General features: G+C 45.4%; 1 protein-coding gene and 1 long non-coding RNA gene across 15 annotated transcripts in view; one reads left to right on the forward strand and one right to left on the reverse strand.

Moving 5' to 3' along the window:
* Positions 1 to 5,019, reverse strand: part of LOC126652103 (uncharacterized) — a 34,220-nt gene extending 29,201 nt beyond the window's left edge. For 4 of the 9 annotated variants that reach the window (XR_007631882.1, XR_007631878.1, XR_007631877.1 and 1 more), the window contains exons 1-2: positions 3,402 to 3,815; positions 2,742 to 2,838 (exon numbers count right to left, since the gene is read on the reverse strand). This is a non-coding gene — a long non-coding RNA (uncharacterized LOC126652103). The other 5 variants (XR_007631883.1, XR_007631881.1, XR_007631876.1 and 2 more) reach the window with 5 other exon arrangements.
* A 59-nt stretch (positions 5,020 to 5,078) lies between these two features.
* Positions 5,079 to 16,622, forward strand: part of PCDH7 (protocadherin 7) — a 265,989-nt gene continuing 254,445 nt past the window's right edge. For 2 of the 6 annotated variants that reach the window (XM_050338665.1, XM_050338669.1), the window contains exon 1: positions 5,079 to 9,921. In XM_050338665.1, the coding sequence (XP_050194622.1) occupies positions 6,754 to 9,921 (3,168 nt within the window). In that variant the 5' untranslated portion in view covers positions 5,079 to 6,753. The remainder of the gene's footprint in view (positions 9,922 to 16,622) is intronic. The other 4 variants (XM_050338668.1, XM_050338670.1, XM_050338664.1 and 1 more) reach the window with 3 other exon arrangements.

Below are 16,622 nucleotides of genomic sequence, written 5' to 3' on the forward strand. Positions count from 1 at the left end.
ATAATTTACAAAGCACTTTAGGACCTTCAGTGTGCTCACTACTGAGATCCACCTTGGAAGCATTATGGATTAAAAAAAAAAAAGACCTACATTATTTCCCAAAGTAACTGGTGTTCTCTGCTAGTGAATCCATATGCATATCAACTATACCCATTTAATATTTTCAGTGACAATGAACACATTTTTCTCTCTTTGTCAGTGCTACCTGCTTCTTATACATTTCATTTAAATTAAATCCAGCTTTAATTATCTCCTCTGAATGCCTCCCCTCCCATGCCTATCCATTGTATCTGTTTATGTAAAATACCTAGTAATTATTCATAATTTCTCTATATTTTTATAGGAATTCATGCAAACTCTAATTTTTTCTACACTTTACTTTGCATTTAGGGAAACTGAACAGTATTTTATTTAAAAATAAATCTATAAAATAATGGGGCTGGGTACAGCACTCCTTTATAACCCTGCAAATCCAGGAAAGTCAATAGTTGCATATGAAGCATAAATCTAGCAAAAATCTGCCTCCCCTCATAAAAATTCATATGCTTTTTTTAAGACCTTTCATTAATTTTTCCTTCTGATTTTAAGCATATTCTGTCTGTCATTTCTGCATGATTTTGAATAGTTAGATTTTTTTGTCGACATCTGGGGAAAAAAAACAGTCTGAAAAAGACCTTTCATAACAAATTCTATAGAATAATGTCAAGAACAAATGGAAGAAAGAGAAAACCTCAAAGTTATTAATCGTGATTTGTAAGAAATATATATACACGGCAAAAATCTTAGTAAACAGAATCACTACCCCTTTGGTTAAATATTATTATAATTCTTTATAAATGTGAGAAATCAGAAATGCTGATGAAATCATGCCTATCCAAGAACCTTTCATTTTGAACAGACCTCAGATACGACTTTAAGAATGAGCAATTATAATCATGTGAGATTTAACCACTGTTATCCAACACAGATTAATTCTGCTCTGTCAGTAACTTTTATGGTGTATTATCTAGCTCAAAATTCTGAAAGAGAGTAAAAGAGATAGGATTTAAACAAAGGAACTGGTTTCATGCTTAGCCAGCATTCAGTTAAATAAGCACAGATGTGGGTTTTATCTGCTTAAAAGTGAATCTGTGGTTTCCTTATTTAAACTCTTAAGTTTTAACGTCCATCAGAAAGGCTGTTGCTGCAATGAATAATTTAATCAGTGCTGCCTATTACATGCTACTACACAGCAAGCATGTTTTCAAAGCTGTGAAAGACACTGGCCAAGTGTCAATACTCCCTGTAACTCAGCCGGCCTCCCAGTATATTCACTGCAAGGAACTAAGGCAGCTCTGAGGCGGACAGAGGGCGGTTGTGGTAAGAAAGGGAGTGAAGAGGTCACAACAGAATTGTACCAGATCAGCAAGACACTTTAGAGAGATGAGAGGTCACCGCGGGCTCCGTGCTGCTGTGTTGTCATTTCAGCTGTTTGTCCCTTGGTGGAGTTCTTGAGTTAGTTTCTCCTTTCCGTCCAATGGCTTTAACGGCTGCATGTGGGGGTTCTGTCCTTGCTTTTACCCTGCTTTCGAATTTGCTGTCATGTTTACTGTATTTAACCTTTTCCACGTATTATTATGAATATGTTACTTTCAAGCCAACCCGATTTTTTAACCTTCTGGAGCTTCTTTTTCCTTTGTGTGCATGCAAATAGTAATAAGTAATATGCATTTGTTAACATATAGAGAGGTATGGATGCGTTAAGCAGTCTGTCTGGTTTTAACCAGGGATCCCAGAAGTAATTTTCCAGTGAGAGTCACCGAAATTCCTAAACTGCGAAAACGAAATCATCGTGGGGTGAAAGCGCCAAGTGTGGACGCGAGTTCGGCTGCCGACGACAGAAGCCGGGCGCAGCCAAGACATGCAGATAAAGCAGACATTAATTACATCTGCATATTTTAGCGATGACCCCTGTGTTTCCAATCAACAACTACAACAACGACAACAAAGCCCCGCTGCCGAGGATCGGGAGCTTGGGGGGGATGAAAAGAGCCGGGGAAGCTCACAGGCTGCTTTAGGATTTCCCCACGTACAGCCGGCTGCGATTGTCAGCAAGACGGATTCCTTCCCACACGCAAGATGCCACTTCGGTGGCCTTATCAGATGTTCCCTTTAAGGACACAAGCTCCTATTTCCCCTCTGTATATCACCAGCATCTCGGGATATTTTATTTATTACAGACGATTACATTTGTGATCCCTCTCCCTACTTGATCTCACCCGATCAGGAGGACAAATGCTGTGTCGCGTCTGAGCGCGTGTGGGCGTCTGTGTGCATCGGGGAGGGGGGCAGCCAGGAAGAGGGGGGGAGTCACACTGCGCAACAGATTTGCCTGAGAGCGACAAACCTCCTTCTCCTGAAACGGCTGGGCTTGTTCCTACCGACACCCCGGAAGCCGTGGGCGCACGGGCCGCGGGACCAGGAGTCTACGGTGCCGGGGAGGCAGAGAGAGGGGGCGGGGGTGATTCCACTCTCTCCCCGCACGAACGAGTGTGCTGCGGAGGGGGGGTGTGCGGGGGACACACAGCCAGCACAGCCCCGTCCTCCCCCCGGCAGCCGGGGCACGTGGACCGGGAGCAGCGCGGCCATCCACCATGCAGCGCACGTCGGGCCCATTTCCCACGCCGGCCGCCTGCCCTGGGGGAGGAGGGGAGGAGGCGAGGGAGGAAGGGGGGATGATAGAAAAGGGGGGGGGCCGTTACCTCTGCTCCGAAAGAGGAACCAATCCACTGTGAAGGACGCAGCACTCCCGAGCAGGAAAGACATTGCATATTCAGAGAGAGATTGCATGTGAAGACACTGCAAAAAAAAAGAAAGAAAGGGAGGGGGGTTGGGGGTGCAGACCGCGTGTGAAAGGCACAGTGTGTGTAAGAGAGGCCAGCGAGGGTAGGAAAAGAAGGGGGAGCAGTTGCACATGGCAAGAGAAAGAAATCACTCATTCGCTTGAAAGAGGCTCTCGCAGAACAGACCGTAGTAAAAGTAGACATGGGAGACAACGGGGAAGAAGACGCAAGCAAGAGGCGAGCGTCCATGCCGTGCAACAGCCCGGAATCCGATTAAAGTTTATGGCAGGGAGGTTAAAAACGCTCTCATTCCGCTCCTCCCCTGGCGAATACATTAAGTTTCCTGGCTGCGTTTAAAAACACAAAGGGAAGGGAACAGCGGGAGCAGCGGCTCGCAATTGTATTGCCAGTGCAGGGAGCCAGTGTAATGCAGTATGCTGGTATTTCTACGTACTGGCATGCCCGGCTTTTACTCTGTGAGCAAAATTTCCTCCTCTTGGAGCTCCAGAACAACGAGGGGGAATTTTGATAAATTCAAGTTGCTTGGCAAATATAATAGGGATTTGGTATTAATCCTACTTAACCCGCTGCGAAGATGCTGCGTTCCCGAGCCCCCCTCCTCCGTCCGGGACTGCGGCGGTGAGCACTGAGCCTGCGCCGAGCAGGGCTTTCTCGCTGATGCTGCAGATAGAAAGCCGGGTGTCTCCAGCATCGGCGGGGGAGTGTTTTCGTGTTCTGGCGAGGCAGGGATAGTGCCGGGGCCGGTGCCAGGGCCGGAGGAGACGCCGGAGGAGTAGCTCTGCAGCCCTCCGGAGAGGGGAGCAGTCCTTCCCTCCCTATCGCCGACTCCATACTGCGCGGCTCTGCCTCTCTGTGCCTCTGGACTCCCCAAGGAAAGAGGTGACAACCTTCACTCCCGCCTACAGTCACTCACTGCCCCAAATGACAAAGACACGCTGTGACCGTTGCTTTGAACCGCCTCAACATATACGGCCGCTTTTCACTCAAATATGCCATCGCGATGAAAGAAAAGCATTTCACTATATTCATCTGCGTGCATTTTTATTCAAAACAGCCACTCATAAAGAGGAATGTACACACGCACACACAGAACCCGCAACAACTTGTTTTCCCACATGTGTTCACAGAGGGAGAAAGAGCAGCTGGATTCTTGCTTCCCCCTCGCTGCGCGCACGCACGGACACACACACACAGGCACACACACATGCACACACCCGCAGACACACACATACACACACAGACACCCCCGCACACGCCGATTCTCCCCACTGGCTGCCCTATGTTCGCCTGCTCCCGGAGTCTCCCTTCTACCTCCGGGATCCGAGCGGAGAGGACAGGTACAGGAGCCAGGCATCACCAAGGGTAGGGGGACACACAAAAGCCGTAGGCGGTTAAATGGCACAAAGTCAAAAGGAGACGCGAACTAGGGACGGCAGAATAAGCAAAGTTGAGCAGAGAGCTTTAACATTAAAGTTTATTTCCCGCTTACCCAGGTAGGTGACGCTACATTTTAGCTATCAGCCAAGCAGCAAGTCTCTGTTCAGAAATAAATCTGTTACTTCTTACATGTATTTACTCTACTAACCCTCCTGCCCCCATCCTGATCATCTTCTCCGAGGGATTTTTTTTTTTTTTTTTTTCTCCTAGGAAACCCCTAAGCACGCTGAAAAGACACATTCAAATCATGATAATAGGAAGAACACCATTACAAAACCCGAGAGGCTCAAACAGCACTGGGAAACAGGACGAAAGTCTGAGATCTAAGGCAGCCCCCCTTGTTCCCTGGAGTTCTATGCAGTTACAGTGACTGCAGCTATTTCACAAAAGCACCGACACGACAGGGGAAGGTGGGAATCTGCGAAACGACTTTCCTTACCAGCGTGATTCCGCAAAATGCAGAATAGAAGAAAAGAAAGGCGAATAAACATTTGCTTTAAAAATCGTTGCTCGATTCACAGTCTACAGCGGAGGTGGGGAGGGAAAGGGTAGGAGAAAATCACTAGAGAGGTTTGAGAAGGCAACAGAAGCAACACTCGGGCGTGAAATGAGGTTCGGTTTTGAAGACTGAACTGGTGTTTTGAGATGAGCAGCTATCCCACTTGCAGCACTAGCAGCAGCAGAGACAGAGGGTAAGACTGAGCTTTCTGGAGTGCAGCGCTTGACTCGTCCTCCCTCCTCCTCCTCCCTCCCTTTCTCCCTCCCTCTCTCACTCTCGCTCTCTCTCTCCGCTCTCCCTCTTTCTCTCTCTCCCTCTCTCTTTCTGTGTGTATGTAGCGCAGGCGGCTCTGCTGCTGCAGCGTCAGGGAAGAGCTACCGAGAGAGGCTTCAGCAGCTCCCACCACTTTGGGCAAACTTGCCGGTTTACCGCTTCTTCTTCTTTTTTTTTTTTTTTTTTTTTTTTTTTTTTTTTTTTTCTTCCGAGTGGGAAGCTTCTCAGTTGCCATTCAACATTTTAAAGCACAAGCCGCTCTGCCGTGAAAGCGCCTGATCCACACTTCTCTGAAAGACACAGGAGGGAATACACAATTGCAGATTTCACCCACTGTGGCGGTGCAGATCACAGGAAACAACTGACTGATATAATTTTATTTGCAAATAGAACTCTTTTTTCTTTTTTTAATCGCGTCGCGGCTCTTTTCCCCTCCCCTTTGCCATTCCGCTTATATGGATGTAATTCAGAATCTGTGTTAATTCACGTGGGGGATCCAGTTACATCTTGTTCCGCTCCGGGTATATTTACGAGAGACCAATAATCGCCTTTGGACACATAGTTTTGTTGCTAACCTTTGAACTGAAAGGATCAAGTTCAGATCTGGTTACCTGCATTGGGACGGGAAGGAAGAGAGAGAGAGAGAGAGAGAGAGAGACTGCAATCTCATTTGTGAATCGCTCTCAGTGCTGCAGATCCAGATTGCTATAACACATGCAGTGCAAATGCAGGTAAGGCACACACACAAACTGCGGATGCAAAAACAAACTTGGGACTGTTGTGTGTCTATGTTCTTATCTCCAACCTTGCAAATTCTGGGCAAACGGCTTCTGCAGTTTCTGTATCGTTGCTTTGTGACTAATGACCTTGCGCAGAGTTGTTAAAAAAAAAATCCTCTCCGGAGAAAGAGCTGAACATTTAAGGTGATCTCTGAAGATGGATTTGGGTGCTTTTCTGCCAACCAAAGGGGATATTCTGTGGACTGGTGTGTAATACTCGGGGTTCTTCTCCTATCAGCTGTGCAGCTACCGACATTATTGGGATTTTTATTTTTTTTCTTCACTTTTTTTTTTTTTTTTTTTTAAGAACTGCCCATTGCTAAGAGGATTTGGAGTTTTCCCGACACAAGCCCTTTGAATAAAGCGAATCACATTTTTTTTTCCCCTGTGTGTGCAGAGAGGGGGAAGAATAAAGCTAATGCCTTGGCTGTAAACGGCTGAGACAGAGAGAGAGAGGAGAGAGGGAGAGAGAGAGGGAGAGAGAAAAGAGAGAGAGAGTGTGAATTGTAGTTAACTCTAGTGTCGAAGAAGACGACCTGGGGGGCTTCGAATCGTACAGTGCTGCTCTTGCTTTTATTGCAAACCTTGCAAAGTGATTACAGTAAAATCAGAGAGGAGGAGGAGAAGGGGGAGGAGAAGGAAAATCCCATCCTATCTACCGAGATGAATCTTTAAAAGGCAAAATACACTGTCCCGTGAACTGTAAGTATATCGCAACTGGAAGGCAGGGAGGGCAGCAGAGGAGCCAGCATCAGGGTTTTGACCACCAATTGCACCGGCCATGAGACAATAAGTTTCCAGGAATAAAAGGATTTTATAATTGATCACCTGGACGCTCAGCCGCTCTGTTGGCTTATCAGGGGAGTTTACTTGGGGGGGCAGGTGGGAGTGAGAGGAGGGTGGGGGGTTCAGTGCAAGGAAGATGAGGAAGATGCGGACCCTCCTTGGTTTTGTACATTGCTGCTGCTGCTTCTTGCTCCTCCTGCCTCTGCCGCTCTGGGTCAGCCTGGCAGCGGCTAAACAGCTCCTGAAATACCGCCTGGCCGAGGAGGGACCCGCCGACATCCGCATCGGCAACGTGGCTTCCGACCTGGGTATCGTGACGGGCTCCGGAGAGGTGACATTCAGCCTGGAGTCGGGCTCCGACTATCTCAAGATCGATAACATAACCGGGGAGCTGAGCACCACAGAGCGGCGCATCGACCGCGAAAAGCTACCGCAGTGCCAGATGATCTTCGACGAGAACGAGTGCTTCCTGGACTTCGAGGTGTCGGTCATCGGCCCGTCGCAGAGCTGGGTGGACCTCTTCGAGGGCCGGGTCATCATCCTGGACATCAACGACAACACCCCCACCTTCCCTTCCCCCGTCCTCACACTCACCGTGGAGGAGAACCGGCCCGTGGGGACCCTATACCTTCTCCCCACGGCCACCGACAGGGACTTTGGCCGCAACGGCATCGAGCGCTACGAGCTGCTGCAGGAGCCCGGCGGGGACGGCTCCCGCCGCGCCGGAGGGGGAGTCTCGGCCGCGGCGGCCCCCGAGAGCGCCCCCTACCCCGGCGGCAGCAAGCGGCGGCAGGAGGCAGAGGCGGCGGCCCGCAGCAGCGTCTTCGAGCTGCAGGTGGCCGACACCCTGGACGGGGAGAAGCAGCCACAGCTGATCGTCAAGGGGGCGCTGGACCGGGAGCAGCGGGACTCCTACGAGCTCAGCCTCCGCGTGCGGGATGGCGGCGACCCGGCACGGTCCTCGCAGGCGATCCTGAGGGTGCTGATCACCGACGTGAACGACAACAGCCCCCGCTTCGAGAAGAGCGTCTATGAGGCGGACTTGGCGGAGAACAGCAGCCCCGGGACCCCGATCCTGCAGCTGCGAGCCACCGACCTGGACGTGGGGGTGAATGGACAGATCGAGTACGTCTTCGGGGCGGCCACGGAGTCTGTCAGGCGTCTACTGCGGCTGGACGAGAACTCGGGCTGGCTCAGCGTCTTGCACCGCATCGACCGGGAGGAAGTGAACCAGCTTCGCTTCACTGTCATGGCCCGAGACCGGGGCCAGCCCCCCAAGACAGACAAGGCCACAGTTGTGCTGAACATCCGGGATGAGAACGACAACGTGCCCACCATTGACATACGGAAAATCGGGCGCATCCCACTCCGGGATGGGGTGGCTAGTGTGGCTGAGGACGTGCTGGTGGACACCCCCATCGCCCTGGTGCAGGTGTCAGACAGGGACCAAGGTGAAAATGGCGTGGTGACCTGTACTGTGGTAGGTGACGTGCCCTTCCAGCTCAAGCCGGCCAGTGAGGGTGAAGGGGAGCCGCAGAACAAGCGCAAGTATTTCCTCCACACCTCGGCCCCTCTGGATTATGAAGCTGTCCGTGACTACAACGTGGTGATTGTGGCTGTGGACTCTGGCAGCCCCAGCTTGTCCAGCAACAATTCCTTGCTGGTGCGGGTTGGGGACACTAATGACAACCCTCCTGTGTTTAGCCAGGCCGTGCTGGAGGTCTCCTTCCCAGAAAACAACTTGCCAGGTGAGAGGGTGGCCACAGTGGTCGCTACAGACGCGGACAGTGGCAAGAATGCCGAGATCACCTACTCACTGGAGGCCTCACCCCTATCCTCAGAGGCTCCGGGCAGCATCTTCAGCATCGACCCCGACTCTGGGGATGTGTCAGTGCAGGCGGTGTTGGACCGTGAGCAACGTGACACCTACGAGTTCCAGGTGACAGCCCGGGACAAGGGGGTGCCATCATTACAAGGCTCCACCACAGTGGTGGTGCGGGTGGCAGACCGCAATGACAATGAGCCGCGCTTCATGCAGGATGTGTTCACCTTCTATGTGAAGGAAAACCTGCAGCCCAATAGCCCTGTGGGCATGGTGACTGTAATGGACTTTGATAAGGGCCGCAACGCCGAGCTCAGCCTCTCCATCCAGCCTGGTGACCACGACCAGGCAGCTGGCATCTTCTCCATCGAGAATGACACTGGAACCATTTTCTCCACTGTCTCTTTTGACCGTGAACAGCAGACTAGCTACACCTTTAAGGTGAAGGCAGTGGATGGAGGTGAGCCACCACGCTCTGCCACTGCCACTGTGTCTCTCTTTGTGATGGATGAGAATGACAATGCACCCACAGTCACCTTCCCCAGCAACAGCTCCTACACCGTGCTGCCACCCTCCAGCAACATGCGCACTGTAGTGGCCACAGTGGTTGCCACTGATGCTGACACTGGTCTCAACGCTGACCTCAACTACAGCATTGTTGGGGGTAACCCCTTCAAACTCTTTGAGATCGACCCAGCCAGTGGTGTGGTGTCACTGGTGGGCAAGTTGGCCCCCAAGCACTATGGCCTGCACCGCCTGGTTGTGCAGGTGAATGACAGTGGGCAGCCTCCCCAGTCCACAACTGCCCTACTGCACGTCTTTGTCAATGAGAGCCTGTCCAATGCTACCGTAGTGGAGAGCCAGGTGGCCCGCAGCCTTCATACCCCCCTGGCCCAGGACATTGCCGGTGACCCCAGCTATGAGCTGAGCAAGCAGCGGCTTAGCATAGTTATTGGCGTGGTGGCTGGCATCATGACTGTCATCCTCCTCATCCTGGTGGTGGTTATGGCCCGCTACTGCCGCTCCAAGGGCAAGCATGGCTACGAGGCTGGCAAGAAGGACCATGAGGATTTCTTCACTCCACAGCAGCACGACAAGGCCAAGAAGCCCAAGAAGGACAAGAAAGGCAAGAAGGGCAAGCAGCCCCTCTATAGCAGCATCGTCACTGTTGAGGCTTCCAAGCCCAATGGGCAGCGCTATGACAGCGTCAACGAGAAGCTCTCAGACAGCCCCGGTATGGGCCGATACCGTTCCGTCAATGGTGGCCCGGGCAGCCCTGACCTGGCCAGGCACTACAAGTCGAGCTCGCCCCTGCCCACTGTCCAGCTGCACCCGCAGTCTCCCACCGCTGGCAAAAAGCACCAGGCCGTACAGGACCTGCCCCCGGCCAACACCTTCGTGGGCGCCGGCGACAACATCTCCATCGGCTCGGACCACTGCTCCGAGTACAGCTGCCAGGCCAGCAGCAAGTACAGCAAGCAGGTAAGAGCGCTGCGCCCTGCGCATCCCCCACGGGGCCCCGACACGCAGACACATGCACAGAGTGGGTGAGGGAGCGGGGACTGATGCTGCACCCCCCCGCCTCCCACATTGGCACAGGCAAACAGCACCATCAGGTTCAATGACCCATTCAGTCTGGTATCCCCACCCCCCTCCCCACAGGCAGGCAGGTGCACAGCACACAGCACTGCAGGAAGGACAGCCAGATATCTTCTTTTTTTTATTATTATTATTATTATTATCATTATTATTACCATTCCCTCTGCTTTTCAGACCCGGTAGCCAAACAGCCTGCCCATGCAGCCGCACTGAGGAGGGCAGGTTGCCCCGCCGCAGGTGCAGGGGCAGCCGGGCGCGGGGGCAGGGCACGGGCCGGGGGCTCGCCCGCCAGCCCCCGACAGCGAGCTATAAGGCAACTTGAGATGCCTTTATTAGCCGTTCGCCCGGAGGCCAAACCCGGCGGTTTGGGGAGGAGGGGGGGGTGGGGAATCAGGACCCCCCCACGCCGGGCGGAGCCGCCATCCCCCGCCCGCCCCCCGGCCCCGCCTTCAGCAGCCGGTCCTTTCGCTTTCCCCGCCGAGATGCTTTCACAGCTTCTGAGACGTGTCGGCTCCGGCTGAGGTGGAAAGTTTCGCCTCAGCAGCCAGGTGTTTCGGGGAAAGGGGGTTGCTGCTGCCTTCCTAAAGCTGTGAGTGAGTGGATTTGCAGCCGACGCACTGAAGCGTTAATGGCTGGAATTACCAGGTCTTTTATTAGGACCAAAATGCTTAAATAATCTAAACATCCTATTTGCGATCTAATTTACACCACAGAGAGTACACTCATTGCAATAGTTGCTCTGAATACACATAAGCGTGAGTTTAGAATCGCAACTCCACTATGGTTTTTTTTTAATGCCCCTCTTGCCTATCATATGAAATTTCATTCAAGCTGAGAGGCCCTCATTTGCCAGCCCAGCTGCCGCATAGCTCTGTTTGTAGGGTGTGACTGCCATGAGACCTCTCGGAGGTGCCTTCAGGGGTGCCACAAGTGACTGGCTCTGGTCTCGGCTGTGTTGGCGGGAATTGGTTCAGTGAAGCTCCAATAGCCTAGAACTGGTGATGGTAGTGATTGCTTTACAGTCCTTATAATAAAATAGGGATAGCACAGAGGGAATTAAGCTCCTATGTGAAAACGTATGTTTATTTTATAAGACACATATGTAGCCTGAACAGAGGTTGCTTTTCTTTGGAAGAGTATTTTTTGGGTGATAGTGAAATGAGGTAATTCATAGTGAAATGAGATAATTCACACTTAATGATTTCCATTACATCCTTACATATAAGATAATATTCTGAATATTTCCTCAGCTACAATGCATGTTACACAAGAATCTAGAAATGAATGCTGATTCGTGTAAGTACACAGCCAAGACTGGAACAGGGAAATTCTGACTCGTTTGACAAAAATGCTTTCTGTTCACTTTATTAACATGCAAATATGGTGCACTATTACTTTTTTAATACTTTGAAATGTCTACTAGTTTAGTACAATTGAAGTTTTACCATGTGTTGCCACTATTTGCATTCTGCTCAGAAATATTTAAAATATTGTAAAATAACATAATTGTGTGAGCCTCTCCAATCTTTCAGGTCACCAAAAAAGTGTGATTGATGTACTATCTGCCAGTACTTTTGTGTATGTGGTTTTACAACTGATATAGACTTACAGACCACTTGACACAGTAGTTTCTGGGTGATACATTTCATTAACTCTCTCCTAGAGAGTACATCACAATTTCAGTTTTAGTCTGTATAAAATACAAAGTACTAAGAAAGTTCTTTACCTTCCATCTCCTAAGGCTTATTAAGCACATAGTAGATTATACCATTTTAGCAAATACTGGAATAAAAGGAGCGATGTATCTGCTAATCAGATACCGCTTCTTTCTTGCTTTTGCAATTCATCTAAACATATGGATCATAATCTGTTAAAGTGTAATTTCTTTTTAGTGTAAAAGAATGACTTGTATTCTAAGTGTAGGAATGGTAAAGGAATATACCTTACAAATTACTGTTTTGCTTGATAAAAAAGTTATTTAAGATTTTATTACAGAAGTATGTTTTGAATTACTTAACATTTTCCAAAAATAAGTTTTGATATAAAATATATTAGAAAACTTCTTTGTAGAAGAGAATGGCTTTATTACACTTTTACTTGCACAATCAGACTAAAAGAAGTACACCCTGAGTTGCTCCATTATTTATGTAGTTTGTTACAAAAACAATTCTCAATGTTGATGGTTTTCTTGTGCCAAATATTTAGTCTCTTGTGAAGGTTTGTTTACCCAAGTAGTTTATAGCCAGTATTCTAATGTCCTATCTGTTTATTTTTAAACAAATAGAAAATATTTGCACACTTGTAAAGCATACACATAAGTTGGAAATTGTGTAAGAAAAAAAGGTAGTGCTAAATAACAGACTTTATGGGAGACTATCAGTGGTAAGCTTTATTACCACTGTCCTATGGGTACTTGCCAGCTTGTTGCTGAGTGACATTTGTCTGGTTTTTTCATGCTTTTGCAGAGTAATGGGGACATTAAGACTCTACTTGCATAAGCAATATGCACTTTTCACATCTCAAACATTGACAGTTCAGTATTTCTTAATTTAGCAGGAAAAATACATGAGGAATTTTAACACCCAAACCACATGGAGCTCTTGTTCAGCACATTGTTAGGAGAGAAATGTGAAGCAGATGCAGATAAATGTGGTGTATATCAGGTTCTGATGTGGTGTATATCAGATTGTTTCATAGTTCTCTTGTACATGTGAAACAGAACCAGTGGCATATTGACATGATCATGGTAGGGATACTACTTGAAATCTCTAAGACTGTCTTTATTTACTCATTGTCAGTTGTCTTTGTTCTAAGAAGACATTAGAAGGTAGATAAAATTTTAGAACAAATAACTGGACTCAGCAGAATGTACCTGCTCTAAGTTATTGGAGATGAGAGCAATACTAATTTCCCATTAGTGTAATTAGAATTGGCAATTGATACTTTTGTATACCTACATTAGAGCAGTCAGGAAATAAAGTCTCTACTTACATGACCTACTGGTGTACCCCAGCAAATGCAAGTTGTTTTCATTCTGATTATTTGATACTTCCTTTTCAAGTTGATGAATTGAATTCTTATATGAGTTCCCAAATATATCTTGTTTGATACAGCATTGTATAAGAGAACTCCAGTAGAGAAAACTGCAAACAATTTGTGACTCTCCTCTTTCTTGACATCATGGGTTATATAAAGTTAAAACCTAAATTCTGTATTCGGTAGACTTCTGACATTTCACTGTCACTTTTTGTAGGACAACTTTCACAAATTTAACTCCTGTTCTTGTTTAACATAGTATTACTCTGAAATATTCTTTTAGCCTCTCACTTATCAATTCTCTCCTTTTCAGTAAGGCACTTATCTACTTAATGCCAAACAAATTTTAAATCACTTAGTATTCCATAGGTCTTAATCACTTGCCAAAAGTTAAAGTTGTATGCTCCCTGTGAGGACTCTGGTTACTACGAACTTCCAGCAAAGACAGCCAAAGATAAGGAAAGCTCAGGGCCTTAGAGGACTCACTTAGCAGCTTGGAGAGTTACATACTTAATTATAATTCTCAGAATGGATTTTAATTGTAAATAATTGTTTATTTTGTCATTTAGTTTCAGATATATCTTTATAATATATTCTTCCCCCTACACACACTTTGTCTCACAGTGCGCAAAATATTGACATCTGAGCAGGTTTATTTCACTGAAACTTTTAATCACGAGTCAGCATGTTAACAACCACCGTTTGAACAACAGGCCTTTTAAACACTGTTTATATGTTTTTTGCCATCATATTATTTTGTTTTCTTTTTTATTTGCTCTACTGAACAGTGATTATTGACTCCTTAAGACACTGCAGTTATGGTGCTGATGGTTTTGCCTTTGTTTTTTTGTTTGTTTTTTTTTGTTTGTCTGTTTTTGCGATTTTGTTTGGTTTTTGTTTTTATTTTTTAAGAGGTGCTAGTCACTATCAGTAGAATTAGCAGAATCAATACAGGAATTTCTAAGCAACATTTGCTTGGGGTATTGACTTCTTAGCCAATTCTGTAATTCTTTATGAAAAATCACAATGCCTTTTCTCATTGGAAATGTACTGTTTAGTGAAGAAAAATATTTATCATACCAGAGTGGGCTGACACACTAATCAGAATTAGATGCATTTCCTGTAAAGTCTTATTTTCATGAAAGTGAAATATATAGAAATTAATTTCTGAAAAAAATATTTGTACAGTAACTAGTTCATTTATTTTTGCAATATTTCAAACATCAATTAGTCTGTTGCAATATAGAAGCATTTTAACTTGTTGGTTATCGTGTATGTGAATTGTATCTATAAACTAAATGGGTCAATTTCCTCATAAACATGCACATATACTCAGCAGCCTTGACAGGACCCAAAATTCATCCATTAAGGGGGCAATCAGTTTAACCATGCAGGAAAGCACCATCGTTTTTCTTGCTTGTGTATACACACACACATACACAGGGATGTTTATCTCAAAGAGTACTTTTTATAACCACAGAGTAACTGTAAAGAATGAAGTTTTTCACAACTTTTAGCTAAGCAAATATCCTACAGTATAATAATAATAACAACAACAATTTGTAAGTGAAATGTAAAAAAAAATTGGAACATTGTTATTAAGTAAAAACATTTACATTGGTGAATTCTATCATACATTTGACTTTAATACTCTTTAGTGAAAAGTGTACAGAAGTATTTTGAATTTTCTGTTCTCATTTTGCATTATATTAAATATTTTGCAATTAGTTTTTAAAAGTGACCCACATTTGACCTTCAGTAACAAATTATGATGAAAGAGAGGCTAATTAAACATGAAATGGATGGATCATTGATGCTTTAATTATCTTTATTTAACACAAAGTGTTCCGCTGATAAGTGCAGCTTTTATTTTTTTCCTCTCCAGTAAAATCGTCTTGTACAGTGCACAAATGACTAAGTTACCACTGAATCATTCTGTGCTCCCAGGAGACATACAAAGCCAAAAGGGACAGGATCTGAGTAAAGGAGGATTCATGCTCTGAATAAGTAAAGAACAGTACTATTATAGGCAAGGGGTAGCAAGAAACATCTTTTAAAGGATAGAATCTGATTTATCAACTCAAACAGCTCTCTGGCATTGTACCTACTGTTATGAACCTAGGTTATAACCACTGTTAGCAGTTTGGCTATCACAATGTCAGTCTTTGTACTGTAGCGATGTATTTCTGAGTGTGATTATTCCTCTTTCTCTCTCTCTCTTGTTTTTTGTCTTTGTTTTTTTTGTTGGTTGTTTGTTTGTTTTTCAAATTTGTATTTAGTTGCCTTGTTTTCTAATATTTGGGATATTTGCTCATTTAACCATCAGTACAGCTGTGTTTCTGAGAAATACCTGCAGCTTCAGATGTGTTTTCCTTTAAGTATTTTCTTTCAAAAGTTTTATAAGGTTTATGTAGTTAGTGATGTGCTGGGCTACTTTGAGATGTAAGGTTAATCAATTTGGTATTTCATTAAAATATAAAAGAAAATCAACAAACTTCAGAAGTAGTTAGCATTATGCTTATAAGTCAATTAAATCCTTGACATGCATTGTGAACTCTTCTCTATGAACTCTTCACTGAACATTTTAGTATTTAATTACTAATCTTAACAGGATTAACATAATTTTCTTTGACTATATATGTATAGGAAATACTGTTGCAGGCATATGAGCAAGTACAGTACAGTACCTAGCAGACTGGTTTTCTAAATCTGCTTCCAACATAAACTATTAAAGCTGCAGGATATTTTCCTTTTTTTCAGTCTTAGGCCACATATGATATGTTCCATGTCATTTATCGTTCTACATTTCTCCATTTTTAAAAATTCATTACATTTTTAGGTGTTTCTATCTCATTGTGTGCTGAGGGGATAGTATTTTTGTATTTTTCTTCCCTGATTTTTCTTTCCTGGAAGAGTAGATTTGTTGTCTATCTGTTATCAGATTTTTGATTTTGTAGCATATACTATACATTCATTGTAATCAATAATTGAAAGACCAATAGACCAACAGCTTCTATCAAGGATCAAAATAAAGCTTTTATTATTGTTATATAAATTTTTATAAGAATATTCCAACATTCAGTATATTTCAAGCTAGGACTGACAAACTATCCGTCATATTCTTCAGGAAACAGAGACTTCCCAAGGTCACTTTTATTTTGCTATTGTGGATGACAAAATATTGCACTAATGGTGGAGTACCTAAGGTTACCTGGGACATCTAAAATGTGGTTTAGAAGAAAAGAATAATGCACAGGAAGTTTAAAAAGTTTTTTCTTTCTTATTTTAATACAATTTTCTCTATAAATATTTAACTGAGAGCAGGCCATGAACACAGGTAAAAATCTCAAAATATGGTTATACCGAAGTACCAGTTAGTCCAGTTCCTGAATTATGTCAGTGACACACACTGAAGTTATCCAGCTGTGTGGAACTGTGCTTACCATGAGTCATTTGCTCACTCCTGTGTGGCCATTTTCACTGAAGAGGTCTACAATTACAATTAAGAACAACTTCTGAATGTATTAAAAAATAGGGAATTAGCTGCA

This window comes from Myiozetetes cayanensis, unplaced genomic scaffold (assembly GCF_022539395.1).
Source record: "Myiozetetes cayanensis isolate MyiCay16 unplaced genomic scaffold, myiCay2020 scf7, whole genome shotgun sequence".
In the NCBI taxonomy this organism is placed as follows: domain Eukaryota; kingdom Metazoa; phylum Chordata; class Aves; order Passeriformes; family Tyrannidae; genus Myiozetetes; species Myiozetetes cayanensis.